This window comes from Zootoca vivipara, chromosome 7 (assembly GCF_963506605.1).
Source record: "Zootoca vivipara chromosome 7, rZooViv1.1, whole genome shotgun sequence".
Taxonomy (NCBI): Eukaryota; Metazoa; Chordata; class Lepidosauria; order Squamata; family Lacertidae; genus Zootoca; species Zootoca vivipara.
In genome coordinates, this window is record NC_083282.1 from 27166372 (window position 1) to 27183204 (window position 16833).

General features: G+C 41.5%; 1 protein-coding gene across 3 annotated transcripts; it reads right to left on the bottom strand.

Moving 5' to 3' along the window:
* Positions 1-380: 380 nt before the first annotated feature.
* DNASE2B (deoxyribonuclease 2 beta) lies at positions 381-16475 on the bottom strand. Of its 3 annotated transcripts, XM_035122924.2 has the most exons (7): positions 16311-16474; positions 12327-12504; positions 8188-8269; positions 6349-6510; positions 3920-4120; positions 2685-3017; positions 397-934 (listed from the first exon to the last, which is right to left on the bottom strand). In XM_035122924.2, exons 1-7 carry the CDS (start codon positions 16418-16420, stop codon positions 927-929), a joined length of 1074 nt encoding a protein of 357 aa, XP_034978815.2. In that variant the 5' UTR covers positions 16421-16474; the 3' UTR covers positions 397-926. The 3 variants fall into 3 exon arrangements, with proteins under 3 accessions (XP_034978816.2, XP_034978814.2, XP_034978815.2); XM_035122925.2 differs by having other exon boundaries at positions 381-3017; positions 16298-16460; XM_035122923.2 differs by having other exon boundaries at positions 383-3017; positions 16311-16475.
* Between the last annotated feature and the right edge of the window lie 358 nt (positions 16476-16833).

Here is a 16833-nt window from a genome sequence, read left to right on the forward strand (position 1 = left end):
TAGCCTTCGTTTTATTGCAATGGTCTACTTTGTTCATTGCTCTGATTCAGTTGGGGTGGGGGCTGCCACGTTGCAATTGGAGAACGTGAAGCCACCTTTAAAGATGCAGATCAAACAGAAGGCAAGGCTGCTGTTCTTCCCCCAGTGTTCTTGTCTGCCCTCCCCATACTCTCTGCAACAGGGCAAATATTATCTGGGTTGCCTCCTGGTGACCTTAGGTTGAGTCAACGTAACCTATCTAAAGACTGAATCTCCAAGTTAGCTGTGTGTTTGTGCTGCTTGGCTCTAGGAACAAAGCTTTCATCCCTTTCACCCTATCTCTCCAAGCTTTGTCCTTTGCGGAAGCCAATTTGGAGCTACGATCTGGACCTTAATCATGGTTGCAATCAGCTTCTCCAAGCAATGAACCTTGTCCTCTGAGCGGTTCACAAGTTTGAAACCAATAAGACACAAATGCAACCAAAATGCCAAACGATTAATATTTTTCATAATTTATTTAACAAAACATATATATGCCACTTGATTATAAGAAAGCTTCTGAGCGGTTTACCAAAACCACGTTCCAGTGCAAAGATCAGGCTGTGTTTAAGTTCTCGCATTTCAGAAAGAGTGGATGTTTCGGAAAGTGTGAAAATGCAAACTGAATTGAATCATCTTCCTCATCACTAATCGGGAAGCAAGGATAACCACCCATCCTTTCCCATTATACAGGGATATATTATGCAGGGACATGGTTATATAATAGGGACATGGTTATATAATAATAATAATAATTTATTATTTATACCCCGCCCATCTAGCTGGGCTTCCCCTGCCACGTTATCTTCCAACACACATTAAACATTATAAGCCCTGATATCTCACCTCTCAATACAAAAAAGACCTTCAGCTCAAAAACTTCGCAGTATGCTTTTCTGCTCTTGCTTTTATATTTCTGAAAGTGAAAAAAATAAGCATTTGCTCAATCCTTGCAGTTGCTGAGTGCAACTTTGTTGTAATCAATTCCCTCTCTCCCACCCTGCCATCACCAAGTAGAGACATTGTCAAGAAGAAATGAATTCCTCTTCATGCACATGCTATAAAGCGCAACTGTTGGAACCGTTTGTCCATGACGCAGCTGTAGGGGGATGTGCTAACTCAAATTTACAGGCACCGAAATCTTTGTGATTTGCGATATTAGAAGCAGAGGCCCAAACTGTTGACTTGGTTGAACCTAGATCTTCTGAGTGCTGGTTCTTTCAGTGCAACCCTTTACACGCCTGATCAGAAATTTAATGAGTCTTACTCCCACCTAAGTAGGTATAGATAGGCTTGCAGCCTTCGTTATTGGTTTGGATTTTTTTAAATAGCTTTTCAACCCTAGTGGCTCATAAAGTGTCTTGCAATAATCATTACAAAGCAGTTGTAATATCAGTTGAAACAGCAATTACTTTGAAAGCTACAACTAACATTACACAACAAGAGAAAGCAAAAGAGGAAATGGCAGAAGAGAAAACAGAAGAGGGCCAGAATGTGCCAATTTGACCTATAAAAAGGTAAAGGTACCCTCTGGTTTTTTAGGGGGCTGGGCCCTCTCAGTGTTCAGAAGGTGTTTGGCCCCGCTCCCCTGGCTTCACATGATGTCACACATGTGACCTCAAGACATTGCGTTTGGTCCCCTCAATCATCTTGAGAAGATGGGTACTAAGACCCAGGTACAAAAGAACTATTAAGTATAGGGACTAGGCCATATTCCCCGTTAAAATACACTTTAGGGGTGGGAGTATCTGTTAATTCTGAGCACTCTCGGTTTCTCATTTTTTCCAATATAAATTCAGTTTTCTACATCTCCACATCGGTTTGTGATATACGTATATATAGACACTGAAAATTCATCAGCGCTTCAGTGTAGATTTCTCCAAATACATACATTTTGGCAAATTAATTTTACCAAATATAAAGCATTAATGTTCTTTTCCAGCCCCCCCCCCCAGTATATAGCTGGGAAACTGTGTTGCAAAATCCAGGCACTTACTAATTGCAAAAGATGGCTGTGTTTCGGTTTCCATATTGTTTCAGGAAGTGTGGATGCGGTAGTTTGGCCTTTAAATGCAAACTGAATCAAATTTCACTCCCCTTTCCTATTCAGCAGGTTTTCTCTTTCAGGAGTGTTTGTGAGAACCAGTTCTGAAACTGCACTTAAAACAATGCTGTCCTGCTTTTTTACATAACTGGTAGGCATGCTAGGTTCATAAACCCAACCTGTGCTTTTAGTCACTTCAAGCAGGGTATCCTTCAAGTTTAAAAACAAACCCAAATTATATACCAAGGAAGCCCACATGCTTCACTAACATTATCCCTCCAATTTTGCGCTAAGAACCAATTATCTAAATCATGCAGGCCTGCTTGCAGTTACATAATATCTAATTCTGATATTAGGGGTTTTTACAGAATACAAAGTCCTTAGAAAAGACCGGAGAATGTAAGAGTAAAAAAAGAAAGTAGATGTGATGGACAGGCAGGTTGATGGACAGGCACAATGAACCACCCTGTTTCCTGAAATCATGCCCAAGCCTCTTTTTGTTTTTCCAAAGCCATGAGGACTAGAAACATTTATTTTTTAAGAAAGAAGGAAAAATTGCATTTTTCAGGAAGGACTTAGAGGCCAGAGGTCTGTTCTGCATGTGAAAATTCCTGAAACTCACGGCAATCATAATAATGGAGAACCAACGCCCTGAAAGCCATGTAAATATGCTGGTTCTGGGTGCAAATGAAGCCACCACTTCTCTTAGCCTGTTGAGGGGAATAATTTAGGTCTCCAATGCATGTCCATCGGTCTTCAGGATGCGAAGAAACACACCACTTAGAATGGTCGTAATAGGATGAGAATGAGGAGTTCCATGGCGTGCCAACAAGGTTTACATTGTAGACGTGGTAAGGAAGGGAGCAATTGGAGAACAGTCGGCGTCCTTTGCGTTGCCAGGATTCCACCAGGAAGTTTGTTTGCAGTTTCTGAGCCATCCAGGCTGTGTAGATATCTGGCAAATCAGGGGTTGGGGGCAAGTGAGAAATTATCACTGGCTTTGCTTCTTAAATTGACTCCATTGGGGCTAATGTTTGTATACTTTGTTTCAGTTTGCCACTGAGGGAAGAGAATGCTGGATTAGGCAGGCCTCTGGTCTGATCCAGCATGGCTTTGAAGTTTTTAAGTAGCAAATAAACCATGGGTAGGCAACCTAAGGCCCATGGTCTGGATGTGGCCCAATCACCTTCTCAATCCGGCCCGCGGATGGTCAGGGAATCAGCGTGTTTTTACATGAGTAGAATGTGTGCTTTTATTTAAAACGCATCTCTGGGTTATTTGTGGGGCATAGGAATTTGTTCATTCCCATCCCACCCACCCCCCAAAAAAATATAGTCCGGCCCACCACATGGTCTGAGGGACGGTGGATCGGCTCGGCCCACAACTGAGAAAGGTTGCTGACCCCTGAAATAAACTCTCCCTGCTTCTCTGTCTCTTTTCAGTTGACACTCAATATCTTATGGCTTTCTATGAGAATTGGGCATGCTCAGTACTCATTAGGCTAGTTTGAAGGAAGGTCACCCCCCACCCCACTTTGGTTTCAATTTCATTTTGTTTCATTCCATTTCATTCTCAGTGGCTCCAGTCTTGTCCGCAAGGAGACCCTGAAGTTTCCTGTTAGAGGGAATTGTATTTTTTGAAGGACCCCTAGATGTTTGTAATGATTAAGGTGGCGGGTGTTCAATTTTGATTAAGGTGTTCCAGTGTTCAGAGTTTGGGTTGCAACTTCATTGCCATTATCACTATTTTTCTACCCTCAATGGGAGGTGAATGATTATCCATCCCTTTGTTATTAAGGATATGCAAATATATAGATATTTTCCACAAAAGTGATAACTTCATGATAGATATCCTTACCTTCGCGATCGTACCGTGTTTTCGCAAAGTTGAAAAGAATTTCTCCCTGGGCTGACTGAAGCTTGATAAGGCTTTGATTTGAAGGAACTGAAGGCAGCTGTGCTCTTGCACACATTGTTTGCAGGTTGAGGAGGTCTGCTTGAAAGGGCTTTGGGATGGAACAGTTGTAGACATTTGGGTTGTAGAATAACAATTGCTTATCTGAAGAAAACAGAAACAAAAGCTATGTTTAAAAGAAAAAATCGGGGAAAGTGCTAAATCCTGTCCTAGTTTTGAAGAATGTATGCAAGCAGCATTGGTACAAGCAAGTTTTGTAAGAGGAGGTAGGCAGGATCTATTACACACCCATCTGATTCCTGAGTTTCTAGAAGGAATTGTTTCCTGCTTTACACTTTTGCATGCAGCGCTGTTTCCACACTGCTGCGGTTCGTCCTCTGCCAAAAACTACGTTATTTGTCTTGTTGTTCCCTTGTCATTTACTTTATTCCACTCCATACACTTCAATGCAGCGAAAACATGGTGCAAATTGAGAGAAGGGTATAATCAATCATGTATCCTTTGCAGACTTAAAGAAACAACAGCCAACACCTATCATATTCATAGCTGCCAAGTTTTCCCTTTTCTCGCGAGGAAGCCTATTCAGCATAAGGGAAAATCCCTGAAAAAAAGGGATAACTTGGCAGCTATGATCATATTCCATGGGTGAACACTTGTTTCAGCCCACTGGTTCCTTGTGGGCTGATTTGTGTGATCATGCAGTCCATACCGCTAGCATAGTCTTATAACTCTCCTAGCAGAAATGTCAACATGGACCTCTCCCCTGACATTTTCCCAGGTACATCAAGGAAATTTTTCCTCCACCCCTGCTTAGTGCTTGTGTGAAAGTTGATGCTCTTGAGAGTCTTTGAGCAGATATGGTTCATCTTTAGCCATAGATCCTGCTTTGGGGCTGTGCTTCACCCAGGATCAGGTGATTATGTTGCCCAATCATAGGCATCTTCATTCAGAATAAACTTGGAAAAGCTGTAGACCAGGCTTCCTCAAACTCGGCCCTCCAGATGTTTTGAGACTACAATTCCCATCATCCCTGACCACTGGTCCTGCTAGCTAGGGATCATGGGAGTTGTAGGCCAAAAACATCTGGAGGGTCGAGTTTGAGGAAGCCTGATATAGACCAAACTTTTCAGCTGCAATTCCATACACACTGACCTGGGAGTAAGTCTCATTTAATTCACTTCTCAGTAGGTATCTGAATAATAATAATAATAATAATAATAATAATAATAATAATAATATAACATCTCCATACTTTTGAATCTGAATGGAAAACTGTTAACAGTTTGAGACAGACACATTAGATTTGCATAAATGCAGTTTATTCCATGTGGAATTGAGAAGCAGCAAATATAAAACACTGAAAAACTTTCCTTTTTTCAAAAAGTCACCTTTTAAAGTAACTGCACACATGCATGCATGCTGGAAATAAGAAAAAGGTGTTGCAATGTCCGCTCTGGAACTTGAAAAAGGTTCTAGCTTTCATGGTTGACAAGGCTAGTTTGAAAACCCTAACAGCAATAAGTCTATGTCCCTAAAACAAAAAACCAATGTAACAGAAACCCATATGATTTCAATGTTTGTGATAAAGGTTGTAATCCTAAGCAAACATATTAAGTGTTGCTACGTTGCTGAAATCTGTTTCTTTGTAGCTGAATATGTTTTTTGAGTTGAGAGATAAGGCAATACCTGAACTTTTAGGATTGCAGCCTTAATCTCACACTTACAGTTCAGATGTGTCCTTCAAAAATCAAGGTAATGGCTTATCTCTGAACTCTAAACACATTCAGTTGCAAAACACTCCATTTCTGGGACACTTAATATGTGTGCTTCGACTTACATCCTTATATCCGGGTGTCCCTTTGTTCTTATGCCTGGACAGCTCAGTTGGTTAGAACGTGGTGTTGATAATGCCAAGGTTGTAGGTTCAATCCCCATATGAGAAAACTGCATATTCCTGCTTTGCAGGGGATTGGACTAGAATGATGCTCAGTGTGCCTTTCAACTGTACAATTCTATGAATCACAATCATTGAATAGATCTGTGTTTCTGGACATATAGCACTTATTGCTCTTAGCGTTAAGTCTTTATAAACTTTTTCCAGCTAACGATTATAATTTGCCACATGCATGAAAATGGTATGCCAAATTGGTTGAGGCCTGCAGTCAATGTGTGTTGGAACATGAGCCTTGGCACTTAGCAAGTTTCACATTCTTGATTCAAAACTAGAAGTGCTACAATTACGATTTAGATGACCGACCTGTAAGTTTCAAAACAAGCCATACATAAGGCACATCTAAGGTGACAAACACCGGCAGCCAGAAACTCATGTAGACATGTTTGTGCTCACTTTCTAGATAGTAAGCTATCATTACCTATTTCCGCAAACTGCTCATATTGGAATGTTATGCAGATTGCTATCTGTCCATTGTACTTTCCCGTGCGTGGATATCCATAGCCGTCCTTGGGAAATGGAGGGAATTCGGGAATACTGTGTATAACCCAGAAACCTCGGGACTGGTCCAAGAGCAAAAACCCTGTCATTAATAAAGGAAGAAAAATGCAAGGAACTGTGTCATCGTGAGAATTTTCATGAACATAAAAGTCAAAAGCCTCTCTCCATTTGCATTATCCCAGTTAAATAATTTAATGGGCTGACTAAAACACAGGAATGTGGCGTGGAATCTCTTTTCCTAGCACGGGATCCTTCTATTCACCCAGCACAGTCTCACGCATGTCTTCCACAGTCAACAGTGACAGTGTCTGCCTAGAAAAAAGGTACATGACCAGCAACTCACTCGTTTTCTCAGTGGATCCTGAACATTCTGGGGTCAAACTAGACATGATGTGAAAGTTCTCTAACTGGGGAAGTGGCCAATGGGGTGTAGTGGTTAAGAGCGGTAGACTCATAATCTGGGGAACTGGGTTCAAGTCTCCACTCCTCCACATGCAACTGCTGGGTGACCTTGGGCCAGTCACACTTCTCTGAAGTCTCTCAGCCTCACTCACCTCACAGAGTGCTTGTTGTGGGAGAGGAAGGGAAAAGAGAATGTTAGCCGCTTTGAGACTCCTTAGGGTAGTGATAAAGTGGGATATCAAATCCAAACTCCTCTTCCTCCTATACTTCTGGGCAAAGCTAATAGCAAGAAAACTTCAAGGAGGAAAGCATTAAACACATTCTTCCCAAGGGCCACTTTCCTGATAGTTGAAGCTACTAATTAGTTAAAAATCTACCCACAACAGCCTACTGGCCATTGTAATCATAGATCTTCCCACATCTTGTGATTAGTTTGGCCTTCAGGTGCCAAGATCCCAGCAGAAGTTGATTTTCCCTCTCTAGAAGAGTTTTTTTTAAAAAAAAATCTTCTTTCCTCACTGCAGATAGCATTTCATCATGTGCCTTCAGGGGCAGATTTGCACGACCTTTTAAATGTGGAGAAATATGGGTTGCTAGATATAGAGCAATTAGACTTGGAGACATCAAGACTAAATCTGTGGGGAAATAGCCATTTCTTCAGTGTAGGTTCAGATTGCCAAATTCTACACACTTAACTTTCTGCTACTGCCAAACAGCTTCCCAAAAGAGTTCAGTGCCAGAATGGCATATGGATGCCAAGTTCTGCTCTGGGGTCACCCAGATATGAGGGTGCAGAATTCATATTTCAGGCAATATCTATCACCTATCCATTTGTTGTTGTTTAGTCGTGTCCGACTCTTCCTGACCCCATGGACCAGAGCATGCCAGGCACTCCTGTCTTCCACTGCCTCCCGCAGTTTGGTCAGACTCATGTTGGTAGCTTCGAGAACACTGTCTAACCATCTCGTCTTCTGTTGTCCCCTTCTCCTTGTGCCCTCAATCTTTCCCGACATCAGGGTCTTTTCCAGGGAGTCTTCTCTTCTCACGAGGTGGCCAAAGTATTGGAGCCTCAGCTTCAGGATCTGTCCTATCCATTTAGTATGCCCAAATTATTTGCTTAAATTCTTCTGTTTTGTCCAGGAGGTTGAATACATTTCTTTCCTTTTATTATTTTTTTGGGAGGCAGAGATGAAGGTTTTCATCCTTTAAGTGCTTTCCCATTCAGAATGGCTATTACAATGATTTCCCACTTCAACTGCCTCACATAGCAAGGAAGGTGTGCAGGGCATGGTGTGGTTTCTGGACCCATACTCATCTATAGCAGGTGGAAACAGGCCCCAAAGCCACTTTATAATACCTTTAGAATGTCCATGTGTCCAGCTGTAATTCATTTTGTTAGGTGGTCCATCATTATACATCACATAGGCAGTGCTGTTTTCCTAAACAGACAGACAGACAGACAGACAGACAGACAGACAGACAGACAGACAGACAGACAGCAGTCTATTAAATATGTTATTTAAGGAAACATGATTCTAAAAAGCAGCACTCTTCTTATCATTGAAACAAGAGGGTCTGAAGCCAAAGGCATAATCTAGATACACAGCTATAAATCACCTCTAGTGTTGTAAAAAGTAGGGATGCTGGGAAATTCCAAAGAAAACAGAAATTGGAGCAGAAATTCTTACATCCCTAGTGAGCAGTCACATTGGCCCATAGCCCATGGTATTAAAATTGCCCTCTTACAAAATTACCCTTTGTACAGGGTGAACTTTTCGCATTGCATTTTCTCCTGTGTGTTATAAGTGGATGCATAGCACTAGTTTTAAAAAAACTTAATTGTATTTAAATGTAGCTGCTGGAAAGATGGCAAGAAGCTAATACTATTTTGGCAGTCTGGCCAACTTTTTAAAATATATATTACTGCCTATTTATTTCAATATAATTAAAAACTCCTAGTAAAAAATGTTATTTGTAATGAATACTAACAAACATTAACTACATATTTAAATATACACACTATTTAGAAAACAGTCCCTAAGAGAATGCAAATTTAATAGCTTGTTGGCCATTTTAAAAAAGAATCATAGATTCAGTTCTCGAAATCAGAACAGATAAGAAAATTAACTCATTCAACAAGGTGCACATCAAAAGACCAAGTTAGTAGTCTGTCCGACTTTACATTTTGCAGAATCCTTGCCTATGATAATCAAAAGAGAGCTTGCACCTGGGTCTTTAAGAAAGTTACCAGGCTAGAGAAACAAGCATACTTGCATTAAACATTTCAGACAGCATTCTCCCCAAGATGAGCGAATTCTCTGTCTCACACCCAACACACCAGGGGAAAAGCTTCTTTTTGACACATGGATACTTGCGTGTATATCTGTGTGTTTCAGTGTTTAGTAGCACTCACAGATTTGGGACCAAACAATGTGGAAATTAGCTGTGACGCTGATCCTTCCTGTTAATTATTAAAAAGAAATCTGGTATAGTACAGTGGTACCTCTACTTACGAATGACTCAACTTACGAATGTTTCTACTTACGAATGGAGCTCCGTCCGCCATCTTGGATGCTGTTTAGATAGGATTTTTTCTACTTACGAATTTTTAGATAGGGTTGCTTCGACTTACGATTTTTTTCTCCCAATGCATTCCTATGGGATTTGACTTACAATTTTTTTTTGACTTACGAATGTGTGTTCGGAATGCATTAAATTCCTAAGTAGAGGTACCACTGTATAGCTAAATGCCTGCAGACATAGGTTAATGGGAGGACCACCACAAACCTAGCCTTCTCAGTGCTCTTTCATAGGAAAAGGTCTCCTAAAGCAGGGGTGTCCAACAGGTTGATCGTGATCTACTGGTGGATCCCTGGTAGGTTTTGGTAGATCGTGGTCAATCGCTGGGTCCCTTTCCTTAGCGTAGGTAAAATAGAATCTGGCCCCGCTCCCTCACCCCGCCCTCCATTATTGCATGATCTGCAGAACGGAAGGCGGAGATTACTCAGTGAGGCTGTTTGTCCAGAGATGTGTTGGTGAGTGGCTGTTCCCCTTTCTTCCTCGAGGTTAGGCTTGAATTCTCAGAAATCAGAGCTTTCCTCATCCCTAAAAAAAGCTCAACAAATTTGACCTGAACCCAAAAAATGGGGCTTTCCTTCCTAAAAGGAAGATCACTGCCAGTTTTTAACTGTGAGTAGATCTCAATCTCTTGGGAGTTGGCCACCTCTGTACTAAAGAGTCTAAAAAACATGAGGACTAAGGGGGGGTTCAGTGTTGTTTGTGTTTTAATGTAACACTAACTAATTTCAACTTCTCGAACCAAAGCACAAACCAAAACAGAGTTATTCTTCAAAATTCACACTTCTACAATTTTTGCAGTGCAGTTCTCCAACCAAACAATGCATACGTATCATGGGAGAATGTGCATTAGATGCATACGTACAAAAAAATATTTGGGGGAACTGCTTGCAAAAAAATGTGCATATTTGTCAAAACAGCAAACAAAAATAAGTTTATTAGGAAAAATCTGTACCAATTTTTTTCCCCACAAGGGTTTAATTCCTTTCCCTCCATGTGCGCAAATTGCTACAGAAATCCCGAGAACTGAATTGAAGATAGAAAAACATGATGAATGAAGGATTTAAGATGAGAAACTAAAATGGACAAATTTGCCAATCCCTGATGAGGACTCAGGGACCCAGGTGGCTCTGTGGGTTAAACCACTGAGCCTAGGGCTTGCTGATCAGAAGGTCAGCGGTTCGAATCCTTGTGGCGGGGTGAGCTCCCGTTGCTCGGTCCCAGCTCCTGCCAACCTAGCAGTTCGAAAGCACATCAAAATGCAAGTAGATAAATAGGAACCGCCACAGCGGGAAGGTAAACGGCGTTTCCATGTGCTGCTCTGGTTCGCCAGAAGTGGCTTTGTCATGCTGGCCACATGACCTGGAAGCTATACGCTGGCTCCCTCGGCCAATAATGCGAGATGAACGTGCAACCCCAGAGTCGGTCACGACTGGACCTAATGGTCAGGGGTCCCTTTACCTTTACCTTTAATGAGGACTCACCTGCTTGGTGTTTTTTTTTCCTATGGCCACTCAAGTCACCCTTTTACCTAGGGTAGCCATATGCCCCACTTTCAGAGGACAACCCTCTGTTTGGTCATCATCTACTGAATGACCGCCCCGTTCTCCAGCAATGAACTTCATGGATGGAGTGGACTGAGCAGGCACACAGGTCACGTAAGGACACTCTTCTCTACTACAGTGAGATACTGCATTTCTATTTCTATTTTACAATCATTTCTAAATTGGTAGCTATAACCTGTAAATTAGCATGTGAGCATCTTATGCAAATATATGTCCTCTTTTGACCGTGTGTGTGTGTCACATTTCCATTTTGGGGAAGAGGTGCTTCAACAGAAAAAGGTTCATCAGGGGAGGTGTCGAATGGGGTTCAACAGACTGTGAGAATGGCATTAATTGACCCGCGTAGATCTAGATGGGCTCAGACATTCAGTGAGGAAATTAAAATTAATAACCTCTTATTAGTTGGGTTATGGGACACAGGGGCTGATATTTCCTCAGTATCCAAGAGGCTATTACAACCTGGCCAAAGGTTAATAATAATAATAATAATAATAATAATAATAATAATAATAATATATTATTTATACCCCGCCCATCTGGCTGGGTTTCCCCAGCCACTCTGGGCAGCTTCCAACAAAAGATTATAAATACATTAAAAACTTTCCTAAACAGGACTGCCTTCAGATGTCTTCTAAAAGTCAGATAGTTGTTTATTTCCTTGACATTTGATGGGAGAGTGTTCCACAGGGCGGGCGCCACTACCGAGAAGGCCCTCTGCCTGGTTCCATGTAACTTCGCTTCTCGCCATGAGGGAACCTCCAGAAGGCCCTTAGTGCTGGATCTCAGTGTCCGGGTTGAATGATGGGGGTGGAGATGCTCCTTCAGATATACTGGGCTGAGGCCATTCTGGATTAGTTGTAGTTTCCAGGTAACCTTCAAAGGTAGCCCCACATAGAGCGCATTGCAGTAGTCCAAGTGGGAGATAACTAGACCATGCACCACTCTGGTGAGACAGTCTGCAGGCAGGTAGGGTCTCAGCCTGCGTACCAGATGGAGCTGGTGATCCCTAGCTAACAAGACCAGTCGACAGGGATGATGGGAATTAAAGTCCAAAACATCTGGAGGGCCGAAGTTTGGGGATGCCTGATCTAGAATCTATGTGGATTACGGTATGAAGCTTCAAGTTAATTTTAACTGGTGTATTTTAATGTTGCCGTATGTATTATGGATATTTTTTATGTGTGTTTCCTGTTTTGTAACTTATTTGCTTGGCCCTCGTTGGCTGTAGAATGGTTATAGTAATATATTGCTAGTGGTCCACACCCCTGCCCTAAATATTCTTACTGAGATTTCCCTCAGTACTTTTTTAAGGGCCTTTCTGTCTGCTTCATTTGCTTTTGTAGTTATCACTTGCCTTGGACTTGTATGTTCGGTAGAGCTGCTGCAGCGTTTGCCCCAGAGCACTTTCTGTCATGTTGACGAAATATTTGCTCGGTTTCCAAATCGGAGCCGAAGAATCCATAAACATGTATTTCAGCCCAATTCCAGCCACATTGTGACTCATGTGCTTAGGGAATTTGTAAAGAACATACCTAGGGAAAAAATGTGTGGGGTTAAATTGGTAGTGCTTTAAGAAAAGGTTTGTTATGCATCAAAATTATACCTTAAAAACAAATTGTAGCTAATGATGCAAACATGGTCAACTTTAGAAATTGTCAGTAGCTAATTATGTAAACGCACCAGCTTGAAATGAGTTTTTCAGATACACCTCGCTTGAACTTCAGGTATATCATTGCATTTGAAAGGAGTGGCTAGAATTCAGATGACAAGTTAATGGTCTGAATGCCTGTTGAACAGCCATTTCTTACAATATTTCCTATTTTTCGATTAATTATATTTTTCCTGGAAGTTCGGACCTATATTTTGACATCCTGGTTTGCATGCTGTTAGATTAAAATCACGTTGTTGTGCCTTCATTACATGCTATTATATATAGTTGATTCCAATTATGACCTTGAAGGGACCGCAGAGGGCTTGTGTGGGATGCTTTAACTGCAGAAGAAGTATTGGACACTCCTGAATTAGCAAGGGAAATGCAGTTCCAAATGCCCCTCTGCTTAATTAAATGACCTGGGATCCGCTGGGAATAACATTACCCTGTGGGTGGAATTCGATGCAAATTCTACTCAAAGTAGACCCATTGAAATGAACCAACATGACTAATTTAGCCATGACGAATAAATTGCATTAGCTGAATACAACCCAAACATCTGAGCATTCTTAGAAGAATCAGGGAACACTTGGTGCTGAAAAGATGTGGTCTTTGCTAAACATCTCCCCACCATGTGATGTTGTCTCTCCAGCTAAGTATGGGGGGAGTGGAGAGCAGAAGGGCGGGCTTGTAGCAAGCACCCTATCTTTCCAAACTTAATACTTGCCTAAGTAAAAGTTGTCTTTGTTTCTATATAATATGAAGTACAAGCCAACTTTAATAAAATATTGGGGTGGGGCAGGTAAGCTCCGCCCCACATAATGCACCACAAGACATGGCACACACGCGCGCACGCACACACACACACACCATTTGAATGGCAATGCCCATCAACTTTGTGGGAGCCTGGCCCCCTTGAATATTGGGGGGGGGCTGAAGAGAGAAAATGAGAAATTGAGAAGTTCCTCCAAGCTACCAGGTTGTTTTTGTAAAGCAGAGATATCTTCTTTTAAAGGCTACATAAGAAATACCTAATGCAGATGTGTATGAGCAAATAGTCTAGTAAACCTTTTCTAGGCCAAAACTGGCCTATAATATAGCGGCTTGTTTGTTCTGTTCTGTTCTGGAGTGTCATCTCCAAGTGACCAGAAGGGTTGCCAGACTCTGGACTCTGAGTCTGGAAACCTTAAAGAGAAACTAGCAGACCCTTTGTTTAATTTCCAAGCAAAGGGTCTGCTGGTTTCTCGTTAAGGTTTCCAGACTCAAAAGAGAGCAGGGCAATTAAAGGCACAGAAGTCCTGTCCTCTATTGAGTCTGGCAACCCTAGTGACCAGAGAGAAACTCTTTATAGTAGCTGTGTGTGTGTACACACACACACACACACACACCCCACAAATGAATAACACAGACACAAGCATTTAGGCATGTTAGGAGAGTTAAACTTTTGTGTGGGCTAGTATATAGTATACAGTACTTGTCTGCAAGGCTGTTTTATGAATGCAAACTAAACAAGATCACATTGTGCATATTTCTGAGATTTTTAAAGAACCCATTTCCTATACAGTATATAAAAAGGAGTTCTTATCAATTCACCTTGTAATTTTCATGGGTCTCAGAGAAACATGTATTTTTTTTAATCTACTCTACCGGATCGCAACAATGCCCCATCACAATAGCTAGTGCTTTAAATGAAGATGCAAGCAGATGAATAATTAGTGCAGTTATGAAATGCACCTGCTGAAACTTATTTCACCTTTCTGCTAAGAGTTGTCATTAGAAATGAACGCACTCTTTGCTTTTCTGCAAGGAGTAGTAGTTTTTCATGCAACAGTTTCACTTCTGCTCTGCCCCTCGTTACTTCAAACCACACAAATGTGGAAGCCATAAATACTGTCAGTTTAAAATAGCTGGCTTGGGATTTTTAATTCGTTTTTGTTTTGCAAGATGGTGGTGGTGGGTTGTTCTTGTTTTTACAAAACTTAAAAGTCACACTGAAAGAAAATTTGGCTGTTTCTTCCTCCTACTTTGCATAGATGTACACAAAGTCAATGGAGCTTAGCTGAGAACCTAACTACAATGCCTGGTTAGCAATGAGATTGTGAGCTCTAAAACATTAAATACCAGGACGGGGGGGGGGGCACTGTGGTGTGCAGGGAGCATAACGTCATAGCTGCCAAGTTCTCCCTTTTTTTAAGGGAAATTCCCTTATGCTGAATAGGCTTCCTCGCGAGAAAAGGGAAAACTTGGCAGCTATGCATAACGTTAAGCCTTCCCTCCCCAGCAGCAATCCCGGTACCCTCACCCCCTGCATATTTCAATTAGTGCAGTGGTACCTTGATTCTCAAAATTAATCTGTTCCGGAAGTCAGTTCCAAAACCAAAGCATTCCAAAACCAAGGCACACTTTCCCATAGAAAGTAATGCAAAATGAATTAATCCGTTCCAGACTTTTAAAAACAACCTCTAAAACAGCAATTTAACATGAATTTTAGTATCTAACGAGACCATTGCTCCATAAAATGGAAGCAATAAACAATGTGCTGCAGTCACACAATCAATAAGTAGCTGAACTGGGTTCCACACAGTCTCACAAACAAAAACAAAAGAGCCGCAAAAACAAAAACGCAAAATAAATAGCAAAAACAGACAGACCTCAGTGTAACACTCAAAATGGAAGGGTGGCACTTCAATTGGAAGCATAACACTCAAAATGGAGCACGTTCGGCTTCTGAAAAAAGTTTGCAAACACTTACTTCTGGGTTTGCAGTATTTGGGTTCCAAGTTGTTTGAGTACCAAGGAGTTTGAGAACCAAGGTACCACTGTATTAGGAAAATCCCCCCATTGCCAGTTAGGCTCTGTATGCGTAACAACATGATGTCCTTTTTTTTAAGCATCTGCTAATGTGGACCTATAGTCAGCAGATTTAAATGAACGTTGGAGACTGAATTTCAATAGCACATGCAATCATCTCCGAAAGACTTTCTGCAACGGTTGACAGTACTGTCTCCGCAGGTGTAAAACAAGCAACTTGTTTCTCCTATCTGTCAGCTTTCACATACTGATACGCCTAGCTGCGAAATGAGCCTTGATTAACCAAGTAGATGATGTGCTTCAGGGATCCAGATTGTGTCACCGTGCTAAGGCTGTCATACGAGGAGACAGCTCACTCCCCAAGATGGTTATGCGAGAGATATTTCTGAAGAACAAGATTGAAATGGAGACATGATGAAATAGCTGCCTGCTGCCTCCTCCCTAGTCAGCCCTGCACTGCCGGATAAGAGAGGGAGGGAGAGGGAAGAGAAACACTTCCATGATGAGATGCAAGTTTGGCAAACGTGCTATTCTTACTGCTCATGTTTCCCCGAGGCTTGGGATTGTAATGCATAATCATTTTCTCTCTTGATCAAAAGAAACAAGCCCTCTGTGAATCAATGGCTGTTTTGCAATTAGTCATAATGCGATGATGTGCATAAATTGCGCAGAAAACTAATCAGATTTCAGTAGCTTACATTTCATTTTCTGGAGGTATAGTTCAAAGGTAACTTTAACAGCCTCTGATATTAATTTGCTAATTATTTTCTCTTAGAGTTGAGTGTTGGAGCTTCATGTTGTTTTACACACACACACACACACACACACACACACACACACGCCTCAGCTTCCTTCAAACCCACCTGTTTTACCTACCAGTCCACTGGCTTGCCATCATCATTTATGCAGGAAATTTGAGATGCCCGCAGGGGCAGGGCAGTACCAAAGAACAGCAAAGATATGCTCCATAAAATTCTGACAGTCATCTTGGCTCCATCAGCAGATCGCAAAAGGGGAAGCAGGCAAGACGATTTAAGCTTATCTGAAGCTCGCTGGTCTCCTTCCATTCAATTCAGTTTCGTTTTACAGTCAGCCGTCAGAGCAGTGAAACTACCACAGCAAAAATTGGCATGCTGTCACTTACTGTATACGGTACCGTGTTTCTCATATTATAAGACATGTCTTATATTTATTTTTTCCTCAAAAAAACACACTATGGCTTATTTTCAAGGGATGTCTTATTTTTTTCCTCCTCCTCCTGCCGTGGCCGGCATTGCTGCTACGCCTATCACTATGTCTTATTTTCGGGGTATGGCTTATATTCCTTGAATGCTTAAAAATCCTGCTATGGCTTATTTTATGGGTATGTCTTAAAATATGAGAAACAGGGTAGTACTGT